We start from the raw sequence: 13,043 nt of genomic DNA on the forward strand, positions 1-13,043 counted from the left end.
TCATTGGATTCGGTAATCTATGTAAGACAAAACGGTCTGGAAATAGCGGAACAAGTCCAAGTAGAATTTCTCATCATTCAAAATGGATTTGTTGAGAGGAATGGTGTTTGCACTAGGTTCAGCTGATGAGGTGCTTACACCTTCCTTCCGGGATTCAACACCTGCATTACAACTAGTTTCAGATAGTTTAGATTCTGCGGGACTGTTTTGTTTCAGGTCATTGGATTCGAAAGCTGCGGGATATTGTGTTTTGACGGCTTTGAGTGCTAACTGATAAGCCAGGTAAGTAAAATGTACAGCTTTGCTGAATAGAACACAGAGGTTCCCACACTCCTCGCACAGGTAAGTTTCTTTCCTATCAGCATGATTGTCAAGTGAGGCAAGGTTTGTTCTATCGTAGAATGGTCCCTTCAATATCATCTTCACTTTGCACATGCTTCTCGCACATAGTGGACAGGTGTAGTTGTCTTGCACTGCACTTTGCTCTCCCTGCGCTAGAATACAGTATGGATAGCGGATCAAAGCTTCCACTATTTGCTCGTCATACAAGAGGAAGCAACGGTTCATGGTTTTCATGTACTGCTTGAGAATGGCATTGATTTCACACCAGGGCCGATAGAAGAAACAAGTATCCCTGGCACCTTGCTCGATGTAGGGAAGAAAATTTGAATTCATTGCTTGGGATATGATCACTTGGACGTAGAGATTGAATGAATTTCGATACGCGCTGGAGACCACGAAAGATTTCTCGATGACAAACTTCTCTAGAATTTGTTCGTTTTTGGCTTGATCCAGCTGAAAACTATCTGCTTCCATACCGATATAGATTTTAATCCACAAGTTTGTATCTTCAGAGTGGAAGTTACCAATACAACTATTCTTCTTGAAGATGAAGGAGTATTTACCTTCATCCTCCTGATCCACCAGAACATACACAAACTCTGTGATATTCTTGTCCTCGATGTTAACTTTCCATAGAGGTGGACATGGCTTGAACAGGTCGTGACTTTTGATACAGAAATCTCCCGTGTTGAACACACTCTTCTTACTAACAGCTTCAGTATGAGGACCTTTACTTTTGGCTGACACATAGCGATTCATGTTTTTCTCTGAACAAAACTTCTTTACTGTTTTCAACTGTTGCTCTATTAGACTGTTGATGTCATGTTTCTTTTCTTCACTCGGCCGTTGCCTATCGTCACATTTCCGACTTGACTTTTGTTTTGATGAGAGTCTACCCCTCTCAGGATAAATGTTGGTACTGCCTGACTCTGGAATGATGACACCTTGGTTCGGTGTTATATTCAAGGTGAGCTGAGGTTTCGTTTGATTGTCAACACTGGTACTTGGTTGTAATGTATTTCCAATAAAGCGGTACTTCATATTTGAATTGGGGAGCTGTTTCATATGCACTGACTTGAGATTTTTATCAATCGACCTGCAACCCTTCTCTGTATTTCCCAGGTTGTTCGTTTGTTCATTTTGAATCAGACCTTGTTTGGTGGGATCCTGCTGATGACATTTGACAGTATTCTCTGTGATAACACTCTCTCTTGACGTTACTATTGCTTCATGAGATACGAGGGTAGTGGATAGTGCAGGATAACTTGTACTTTGTCTTACATTTGACACCTCTTGACTTCGAGGAGGTCCTGTATTTTCTTTAGAAGGAAGCTTAGTTATTTGTTTTGTCTCTCCTACTTCTGACTGTTTAGCAGGTAGACACTTTGCAATATATTCACTGCTCTTTGTCACAATGTTCAAATCCTTGTTGGAATGATTCACCTTTTGTTTTTTAAACTGATCACTCATTTCATGTGTTGGTTTCCGTTTTATACTTTGAGATGTGATGGTTTTGGCGCAGGAAGATTGGACGGAGGTTAAAGTTGTAGCAGCAGGCAAGCGGATCATCAGGTTGTTAGAATGTCCATCGGATAATCTTCTGTAGTGTCGAACATTTTCATAAGAATGGTTCGCTCTAAGAATACCAGACTGATTCCACTGTCGATTTTGTTTGGATTTGGTATCCAAAATTTGATAAACACGATGGAGTCGTGTTGTCTTGTCTAATGTGCTTAAGCTTTCATTGGTGTCGTGTTTCGGAGGATATTCAGAAGTAACAACATCAACAGAGTTCTGAGTTGACGTTGAAGGCATATTGAGAAGATCATTGGCTTGACCTCGTGTTTCGGAGGATATTCAGAAGTAACAACATCAACAGAGTTCTGAGTTGACGTTGAAGGCATATTGAGAAGATCATTGGCTTGACATGACGCTTCTAGTTGAGATGAAATGGTTTCAATGGAGGAGGCAGCGGTAGCAGTATCCGGCAAAACTAAACTGTCCAAAGGGTTACTCGCCAAGATATCTTTGGGTATTTGAAAGTACTCATCTAGTACCCAATCCGTTAACGCTTGAAACTCTGCTCCTGCATAATTTCCATCAATGAGAGATTCTTGCTTTTCAGTTTTATTACTGGCTGAAGCTTGATTTAAAGAACTTTCTAAAGTTTGTCCTGAGAACGTAGAGTAGTTATACAGGTTCTCATTTTTGTTATCAGGAGCCGTTGGGATGCTGGGTGAAGGAACAGGTATGTTGAATTTCGCTGTGTTAATTGACATTTGAATGGGGGTTGCAGGAATAATATTAATATCATTGTTACTGGGTACTTGAAACACTGGCAAAGTGGAATTTAAACTCTGAATAGGCGGCAAAGGACTCAACTTAATCCGCTGTGTTAATTGACATTTGAATGGGAGTTGCAGGACTAATATTAATATCATTGTTACTGGGTACTTGAAACACTGGCAAGGTGGAATTTAAACTCTGAATAGGCGGCAAAGGACTCAACTTAATTTTATCGACGCTAGGACAATATTCATTGGGAATGTTTGGACTGAAATTATTTGAATACGTGGATATAACACTATTGATAGCAGAACTGTAACAGCTCGATGATACACATGGTGATTTTCTTTTCTGAGCTTTACGTGGAGATTTTGGACTAGTCTTGTTACTTGGGGATGCTTTATTAAGATCACTTGTTTGTTGAGATACCAAACTATCAGGAAATGAATCCATAGGTTGAAGAAAACTATGATTGACTTGTTGTGTGGAATATTGTGTTTCTTTCTGACGGGATTCAAACGTGTTGTACGTAATGACATGAGAGGTTCCATAGTTGTCTTGAGAGGAAATATTTGATCCAAACTTTATAGCATTAGATTCGGTAAGAGTGATTGCAGGAGCTGTACTATTCAAACTATTGGCTTCCATATTGGGCACAAGCAAAGAGTTTTCCATGTTTAAACATTGTTCATTTGAATTGAAAGACATCATCGGGTTGGGCTCTTGGGGGACAATGGTCATATAAGATGTGGAAGAACTAGGAGCCATGTTGTTAAAAGATGTAGCACAACTACTCACTGGAGTAATATTGAGAATATGTGAAGTGTTGGAAGTAGAAGCTACTTGTAAAGGAGAGTTAGGACTTTTTTGTTCTGAAACAACACTTAGAGAAGATGTTGAAGGGCTACCTACTATATTAATGTTGAAAAAAGTTATGGGAATGTTAGGTTCTGGTGTAGAATTTACAAGAGATATGGAGGGGATAGGGTTTGAGTTAATGTTTACGAAAGTTTTAGAAGGACAAGATAATGAAGCATAACTTGTGGAAAGGCTACTGGGCACCAGAAAAGATGTAGAAGAGTTAGATGGTGGAGTAGCATTTACATCAGGTTTAGGGTTAACAGCTGGTGATGATGGAATGGAATCATGAAAATTGATGTCAAACATATTGGATGAAACTTTAACATCATATTGAGATTGATTTGAATTAGAATTCAAACTCTCACTCGAGGATAATGGTTCATCAAGTGTAGCTTGTTTCGAGCTTTCAATACTAGATGTACCATCCTCTTTAGTAAGAGCTGTCGAAGATGTTTTATTTTGTGAAGAACCCTGAAAAGGTCTTAGAGCTCTTAACTTTTGCGTAAGGAGCTTGGGGGACTTTGTGTTAGAAGGATCAGAGTTCATCTGGTGAGATTTTACAGGAGGCTCAAGAACTACATTGTTAAACAAAGAATCAGGTGGGTGAGGCGTCGCAACAAAAGTATTTATGTTCGTCTGAGCCTGTGACTGGTAAGTAGGAAAAGCAATACTCGTGTCTGTAACTGTTGAGGTCACTTGACTGTCAACCTTGGAAACTTCTTGTAAATTCAATAAAAGCTCGGATGATGTAGCCTGGGGAAAAAGTTCTGTGGTATTCAGAACACTATCAGGAAACAAATCTTCCAGAGCATCGGCTTCTACGTAAGGAAAAGTATCTTGAAGAGTTGAGTCACTGATGTCAAGTTGCAAGTTTGGGTTGGAACATGAACTTTGCAAGGAAGTGGAAAAAGTTCTGTGGTATTCAGAACACTATCAGGAAACAAATCTTCCAGAGCATCTGCTTCTACGTAAGGAAAAGTATCTTGAAGAGTTGAGTCACTGATGTCAAGTTGCAAGTTTGGGTTGGAACATGAACTTTGCAAGGAAGGTTTTGATGGAGTAGGAAAACTATGGTCAAAATCAACAGAAAGTTCATTCAGATTGGTCATCTCTGAATATTTGGCGACAGATATACCATTACTCTCAGGTTTATAATTTTCATTTTGGGCTTTGACTTGACAGGTTTTCTCAAAGTGCTGAGGGGGTGTTGATCCACAGGGCGCTGTCGTTTGATGTTGAGTCAACATACATTTGACTGATGGCTCTTGTAAGATTTCATTATCTTTAGTAGAAGTCTCTGAGATTTTTGTCTCGTCAGTTTTTTTGTTTTGGCTGGGATACATATCTGAAAGTTTTCTATCAGTTGCCGGACCCTTTTCTTTCTTATTAAGATGTTCCACGATTACTTTTTTAATTTGAGGTCGAATCAATTTCACACGGGGTTTTCCTTTGACAACATTGGTAGTTGAAATAGCTGAGACATTGGTTTTACTACACGATGTGTTCTTGGGAACTGTTTTTGTTAGTGTGACATTTTTGAAAGGTGGAATTAATTTTCTTGGCCTCCCGAGCTTTATAGGAATAGTGTTCAACTGTTTGGATGGAGTGCTTGTTTGACAATTAGAAACACAAGAAACTGCATTAACTGAAGTGGCATTTTGAATGCTCTGTTGCAAGGAAGGTTTTGATGGAGTAGGAAAACTATGGTCAAAATCAACAGAAAGTTCATTCAGATTGGTCATCTCTGAATATTTGGCGACAGATATACCATTACTCTCAGGTTTATAATTTTCATTTTGGGCTTTGACTTGACAGGTTTTCTCAAAGTGCTGAGGGGGTGTTGATCCACAGGGCGCTGTCGTTTGATGTTGAGTCAACATACATTTGACTGATGGCTCTTGTAAGATTTCATTATCTTTAGTAGAAGTCTCTGAGATTTTTGTCTCGTCAGTTTTTTTGTTTTGGCTGGGATACATATCTGAAAGTTTTCTATCAGTTGCCGGACCCTTTTCTTTCTTATTAAGATGTTCCACGATTACTTTTTTAATTTGAGGTCGAATCAATTTCACACGGGGTTTTCCTTTGACAACATTGGTAGTTGAAATAGCTGAGACATTGGTTTTACTACACGATGTGTTCTTGGGAACTGTTTTTGTTAGTGTGACATTTTTGAAAGGTGGAATTAATTTTCTTGGCCTCCCGAGCTTTATAGGAATAGTGTTCAACTGTTTGGATGGAGTGCTTGTTTGACAATTAGAAACACAAGAAACTGCATTAACTGAAGTGGCATTTTGAATGCTCTGTTTCGCTGTAATCGTTGATGTTTCAACTGTCTTTAAGTTTATTTTTGAGACAGGCATTTTTGGGACACTTTTACCCGACTTAACTTGTCCACTTACGACATCTGTTGAAGTTTTACTTGATTCTTTGATGCTAATGTTTACATATTTGGGGTTGTTTTCAAACCTCGTCAAAATATCTTGGCAACCTGAGGGTTTATTTTTAGTTGGTACAATGCTCTTGGTATTGAATTCCATTGTTTTACAAATGCTTTGAGTAGATGGAGAAAGAGTTGTTTTGATGTGTTTAGACAAAAAGTTTGTCCTATTAATAAATTGTTTTTTCTGTGGACAAATTTGATTGGGAGCTCCAAATTTGTCAGATACACAATTCAAAGATAGCGGACCAACTTTTTTAGTGGAATTACTGGTACAAATTTCTTTACTGGGCGTTTTAGAACAAACATTCCTATTCTGAGTTTTAATTTGGATCAGCTTCTTACCTTTACTAGGAATATTAATAATTTTGCATAAACCATTGGTAAAACTTTCAAATTCAGATTCAAATGCATTTTTTGGCAAACTGTTTTTAGTATTACATAAATTTGTATTTGGACCTATTTTTGTGGAAGTGTTAATACATTCCGATACAATGTCATTGTTCCGAATATTACCATTACCTGAAGTCTTAATATCTTTCGAATGAGGAGTTTTCAATAGATGTTGAACACTTTTAGGACTTTCTTTGTTTTCAGATCCGCTATACTTCTTTTCCAGATCAACGTGTAGGGTTGATTTTCTTTTATGATCAAAAGGAACTTCTGTTTCCGAACTAACTAAACGTACATTTGTATCTTTTCTCAAAAACATTTCGATTTCTTTATCTAGTGCCTTCCTTTTCTCCTCAAACTCTAAAGTCTTAATTACTTTAGGGTCATGTTGAATAGCTTCACAAGGCGGATTTACAATAGGATGAAATCTTTCATTTTGACATTTAGAACGTACTTTCTTGATGGTTAATTTAGGATGTATTTTTTGTTTGACTGTATTTTCTTTAGAAGGAAGCTTGGTTATTTGTTTTGTCTCTCCTACTTCTGACTGTTTAGCAGGTAGAGACTTTGCAATATATTCACTGCTCTTGGTCACAATGTTCAAATCCTTGTTGGAATGATTCACCTTTTGTTTTTTGCTGTATTTTCTTTAGAAGGAAGCTTGGTTATTTGTTTTGTCTCTCCTACTTCTGACCGTTTAGCAGGTAGAGACTTTGCAATATATTCACTGCTCTTGGTCACAATGTTCAAATCCTTGTTGGAATGATTCACCTTTTGTTTTTTAAACTGATCACTCATTTCATGTGTTGATTTCCGTTTTATACTTTGAGATGTGATGGTTTTGGTGCAGGAAGATTGGACGGGGGTTAAAGTTGTAGCAGCAGGCAAGCGGATCATCAGGTTGTTAGAATGTCCATCGGATAATCTTCTGTAGTGTCGAACATTTTCATAATAGGCGGATTTACAATAGGATGAAATCTTTCATTTTGACATTTAGAACGTACTTTCTTGATGGTTAATTTAGGATGTATTTTTTGTTTGAATTCGTCCATAGAGTTGTTTAACATTTCGCTAGGTTTATCGGATTGTGAGCAGAGCTGATTTTCTTTATTTGCAACTTGAATACCTTTATTGATCAACTCTTTACGTTTTACTTTACAAGCCAGTTCTTTCAGAATTTTTGGGTTTAATTTTATCGAATTATTTTGAGCTAATAAATGATCTATTGGTTCCAACATGACTCGAACATTTTTAATATCCAAGTTTTGCGTAGATTTTGTATCCCTCGTGTCGATTTCATTCTCTTCACTTTCACTATCTGGCTCATTAGATAAAGGACCATCACTACATAGTGAATAATTATCATCACTTTCCTCACTGTCACTGCTGCTACAATTTAAATATTTGATCACTTCTTTGTTTCTCAGGGATACAACAGTGAAAAATTTACCCTTTTGTTCATGTCTTTGTCTCTTGTAATTTTCAACAGGTTCTTCATCGCTAAAAACATAGTCATCATCAGATAATACGTCTGGTTTTATAGACTGATTTCTGTTGAGTTCTCGTTTCAACTTGGCTCGTTGGCAAATAATTCTTTTTTCTTGTTTATTCCTGCATTTCTTCAATAATTTTTCCAATAATGTTCCCGACACAGTATTTCCTTCAATGTGGATGGTATCTAAATTGACATAACAATGCTGGATGCCATATCTGTCTAAATAGTTCACTTTTTCTTCAGGCGCTTCATTTAATGCACATGTATCTCCTCTATTCGAATTTGATTCATTGTTGGATTCCTCATTTGCATGATTCACTATTGACATCTTTTTCAAATCAATTTTGCTTGTCAATCTATTCTGATGACTTAACATTTTCTCTACTCCACTGAGATCAGTAGACGTAGGAGATATTGTTCCCCTGTTGTCTTCGTGTTGTTCAGGAATAAAATTTTTACTATCTAAAGCTGTTTCAAAGGTTCCAGTAGAACTACTTTCAGTAATTTCCAAAGAGTTTTGTGATCTAATTCCTGTGTCAATAACTGGCGCATTTCCTGAATCAACGGTTTTGGAATCAGTTTCAACCTTTCCATAATCCATAATGTTTTCTGTGATAATCTTTTCAGAAGCAGTAGGGATAGGCAATTCAGTATTGTCAAATTTATTTTCCATTTCTTGAGAATTCTCAGGAATGTTTGGCTCTCTGCTAAAGTTTTTTGAAGACGTCAGAGTTTCCACTTTCGTGTTTTCCAATACTTTTTCAATGCTTTTAGGAATATTTATAGTTTCTCCCTCAATGTTTTCAAGAATATTTACAGTATTGTCGATATTTTCAGGATTTGGGTTAGATTCTTCAATATTTTTTTTCGTGTTTTCCAATACTTTTTCAATGCTTTTAGGGATATTTATAGTTTCTCCCTCAATGTTTTCAAGAATATTTACAGTATTGTCGATATTTTCAGGATTTGGGTTAGATTCTTCAATATTTTTATGAATTGGTTCGCACTTTTCAATATTCTCAGGAATTGGCACAAATGCTTTGGTCTTTTCTAAAATAAGAACAATTTCTTCAGTGTTTTTAGGTATTTCCAGAGAATCTTCAATGTTTTCAATAATTTTTAAAGATTCTTCAATGGTTTCAATATATTTCAAAGATTCTTCAAGATTTTCAGGAATTGTATCACATTCTTCAGTGTTTTTAGGAATTTCCATAGCTTCTTCAATGTTCTCAGAAGTTGCTACAGACTCTTTCAAGTTCTTAGATTTTGCTACAGATGCTTCAATGTGTCTAGGAACTTGCTTAGATTTTTTAATGTAGTCAGAAATGGACAGAAATTTTGCAACGTTTGTGGGAATTGCTGTGGAAGCTTCAACATTTTTAGGAATTTGAACAAATTCTTGAATGGTTTTAGGGACTGCCACAGATTTTCCAACATTTCCGGGGATTATCAAAGAGTCGTCAGTGCTTTCAGAGATTATGTCAGACTCTTCACTGGTTACTTCAACATTTTTAGGAATTTGAACAAATTCTTGAATGGTTTCAGGGACTGCCACAGATTTTCCAACATTTCCGGGGATTATCAAAGAGTCGTCAGTGCTTTCAGAGATTATGTCAGACTCTTCACTGGTTTTATGAATTGCCACAGACTCTTCAACTTTTTCAGGAATTGGCTCAGAACCATCAGTGTTTGCAAGAACTGGCACATATTCCTCAGTGTTTGCAGGAATTGGCACATATTCCTCAGTGTTTGCAGGAATTGACATAGATTCTTCAATATTTACAAGAATTGGAATAGATTCCTCAGTGCTTTCAGGAATTGGCATAGAATCTTCAACTATTTCAGATATGATCTTAAATTCTTCAGTATTTGCAGGAATTGGCTCAGATTTCTTAGTGATTTCAGGACTTGGGACAGATTGATCAGTGTTTTCAGGAATTATCACAGAGTCTTCAACTTTTTCAGAAATCGTCTTAGATTCTTCAGAGTTGTCAGGAATTGGCTCAGATTCCTCAATGTTTTCAAGAATTGGCACAAATTCCTCAGTACTTTGAGGATTTGGCATAGCCTTTTCAATGTTGTCCGAAATTGGTACAGATTCTTCCGTGCTTTCAGGAATCACCACAGAGTCTTCAACCTTTTCTGGATTTGGTACAGATTTTTCGATATGCTCATGAATTACCACTGATTCTTTAACGTTTTCAGGAATGGCCAGCGGTTCTGTATCAATAGAAAGCTTGGGATGAATTCCAATGTTAGAATCGTTATTTAGTTCTTTTTCAGTATCCCTTTCAATAGTAATGTTTTCAAGAATGGGTACAGATTTTGTGTCTGCGGATTTAGAATCTATAATTCCGATTCCCGAGTCAATCGTTTCCGAAGAGTGTAAAATATCTTTTGTAAAATCTTTCGACTTTTTTCCAGTTTCTTTTGAGCTTTTCGGAAGGTTTAGAATTTTAGAAGCACTATCGAGATAATTTTCACCATCTTTTTCAGACTCTTGTTCACAAAATTCGGGAGATTTTTGACATTCTCCCCCTTGTTCTGGCATAATTTCCAAATCACCGACTTTTTTCCAGTTTCTTTTGAGCTTTTCGGAAGGTTTAGAATTTTAGAAGCACTATCGAGATGATTTTCACCATCTTTTTCAGACTCTTGTTCACAAAATTCGGGAGATTTTTGACATTCTCCCCCTTGTTCTGGCATAATTTCCAAATCATTCTCTGCTAACACTTCACTACTTTGAACCTCATTTTTCTCTGCACACACTTCACTATTTTGTACCTCATCTTTCTCTGCTAACACTTCACTATTTTGAACCTCATCTTTCTCTGCTAAAACTTCACTACTTTGTACCTCATTTTTCTCTGTTAACACTTCACTACTTTGTTCCACATCTTTCTCTGCTAACACTTCACTACTTTGTACCTCATCTTTCTCTGTTAACACTTCACTACTTTGTTCCACATCTTTCTCTGCTAACACTTCACTACTTTGTACCTCATTTTCCTCTGCTAACACTTCACTACTTTGTACCACATTTTCCTCTGCTAAAACTTCACTATTTTGTACCTCATCTTTCTCTGTTAACACTTCACTACTTTGAGCCACATCTTCCTCTGCTAACACTTCACTACTTTGTACCTCATCTTTCTCTGATGACACTTCACTACTTTGAACCTCATCTTTCTCTGCTAACACTTCATCTCCTTGCTTATAAATACTAGTATTTTCGGAATTAGAGATCAAGTCTTTTTTATGGCATCCTTTGTTTACTTTTTCTTCCTTGAAACTTTTTAGGATTTCCATTTGCCCTTGTTGATTTTCCTGATTTTTCATAATATTGAAAAGATTACTAGTTTAGAAAAACCCCCAAAAATATTTTTTACAAAAAAATAAATTAAAAATAAACAGAAAAGCAAATTTTTTGCACATTCTTGCACCTGTGCAGTGTCGGAAAATTCCGTTAGTAGCGCTGCCTGCGTTATCTCAGAAAATATACAGGGTAGTGCAAAATCCTGAGCATTTATTTTTTAAGCCTGTTGTGCAATCAATAAACTTTTTAAATCATCACTCACCAAGCATTAATTCATTTATTAATTTTCTGCGATTGTTAATTTGTAGTAAATAAAAAAAAAGTATTAAAAACAGCAACGACTCATTTAGACTGAAACTCATCTGTGAACTCCTCGAGTAGAGAAAACATTGATAAACAAAAAACAACAGTTATTTCTAGAAGTGCAAGGGTAACATTACTAACATTCAAAATTCAAAGTGAGACGACCGTATATGGTCCGACTGGTCCGTAAGATCGCGGTTTGTCAGGTGGTCTGAGCGTGAGTGGCTGGCCTAATCGTTCAATAGCCTGCAGTGGTTTTGGTTTGATTACTTTATGCCCGCCACTCATGCTCAGACAGTCTGACCGCGGTCTCATGGACCTAGGTCTGTCAGACCGTCTGAAAGACGTGGGTATCGAGCTTTTACCACTTCACACGTTCCGACGTATAGACCATGGTCTGTCAGAAGGTATGAGTGTGAGTGGTGGGCATTAAGCATTGGTTATTTGCCATAAAAGAGCTACGTGCGAAACGCTACATTGAAAATGGAGGACAGAAAGTACAAAGCCACTGATTTTACACCTCCATGGGCTCCAGAGTAGTGCAAGTTTTATTCACTAGTGTCGCTGTGTCGCTAAGAATCAGCTGATCAAAGTAAACAAAAACAAATTTCATTCCCATTTCTGGGGATCTGGCACAGGGGAGCGTGTTGAGGACGAGATTTTTGTGGGAATTTTGCTATAAATCCCACCATTAAAAAAAATACCCTGATAATTTTAGAAGCACTATCGAGATGATTTTTACCATCTTTTTCAGACTCTTGTTCACAAAATTCGGGAGATTTTTGACATTCTCCCCCTTGTTCTGGCATAATTTCCAAATCATTACTATCTTCACTCATTAATATGGACTCTTTCTTACTGATTGGTAGACAGTTTGTAGGAACTTCTTGTGAATTCTCTTTTAAAGTTAGGTTAGATGCACAGCTTTCCTTGGTCTCCGTAACATTAAAAACAAATTTCTTACTTTTGGGGCACAGTTTTCTTACTTTCACTGAAGATACTCATTAATATGGATTCTTTCTTACTGATTGGTAGACAGTTTGTAGGAACTTCTTGTGAATTCTCTTTTAAAGTTGGGTTAGATGCACAGCTTTCCTTGGTCTCCGAAACATTAAAAACAAATTTCTTACTTTTGGGGCACAGTTTTCTTACTTTCACTGAAGATCTAGTGCAAGACTTTTCAACAACACTAGAATCAGATACTTTTACTCCGGTTTGGGTTGAATCTTGATCTTTTTTGAGTGTGCAATCTTTTGTATTTTCACTGATGTGAACTGATAAGTCTGCCATATTTTTTGTGTATGATTTGTTTCCTTCAAATTCACATGTTGCTGAAAGTTGTGAGTTATCTTGATCAAAATGGGTCAATTCTGTTTCATTTTCGAGAGATTGTTTTGCCTTACTTTTTGGACATGGTTTCCTTTTATTTGGAGAACTTTGATCAGACGATAACTCGGTTTTATCAAGCTCAGTGCAGGTATCAGTTTTAGTTTTTGGGCCTAGTTTCCTTATAATGACTTCAGATTCGGTTGGAGATCCAAGTGGCGACTGTGATCTATTCAAATCGATAGTCCCTAATGTTTCCGTTCTACTTTTTGGGCCAGGTTTCC

The 13,043-nt window shown here is 36.9% G+C and overlaps 2 protein-coding genes across 2 annotated transcripts; both read right to left on the reverse strand.

The window, feature by feature from the left end:
- Positions 1-2,723, reverse strand: LOC103511168. Its single transcript, XM_008475887.3, has 2 exons — positions 2,270-2,723; positions 1-2,180 (listed from the first exon to the last, which is right to left on the reverse strand). Exons 1-2 carry the CDS (start codon positions 2,619-2,621, stop codon positions 1-3), a joined length of 2,532 nt encoding a protein of 843 aa, XP_008474109.1. The 5' UTR covers positions 2,622-2,723.
- A 1-nt stretch (position 2,724) lies between these two features.
- LOC113468250 (mucin-17-like) lies at positions 2,725-9,579 on the reverse strand. The gene is made up of 3 exons (XM_026825010.1): positions 7,347-9,579; positions 5,167-6,796; positions 2,725-4,387 (listed from the first exon to the last, which is right to left on the reverse strand). Exons 1-3 carry the CDS (start codon positions 9,577-9,579, stop codon positions 2,725-2,727), a joined length of 5,526 nt encoding a protein of 1,841 aa, XP_026680811.1.
- Positions 9,580-13,043: the final 3,464 nt, after the last annotated feature.

This window comes from Diaphorina citri, unplaced genomic scaffold, assembly GCF_000475195.1.
Source record: "Diaphorina citri unplaced genomic scaffold, Diaci psyllid genome assembly version 1.1 scaffold682, whole genome shotgun sequence".
NCBI classification, from domain to species: Eukaryota; Metazoa; Arthropoda; class Insecta; order Hemiptera; family Psyllidae; genus Diaphorina; species Diaphorina citri.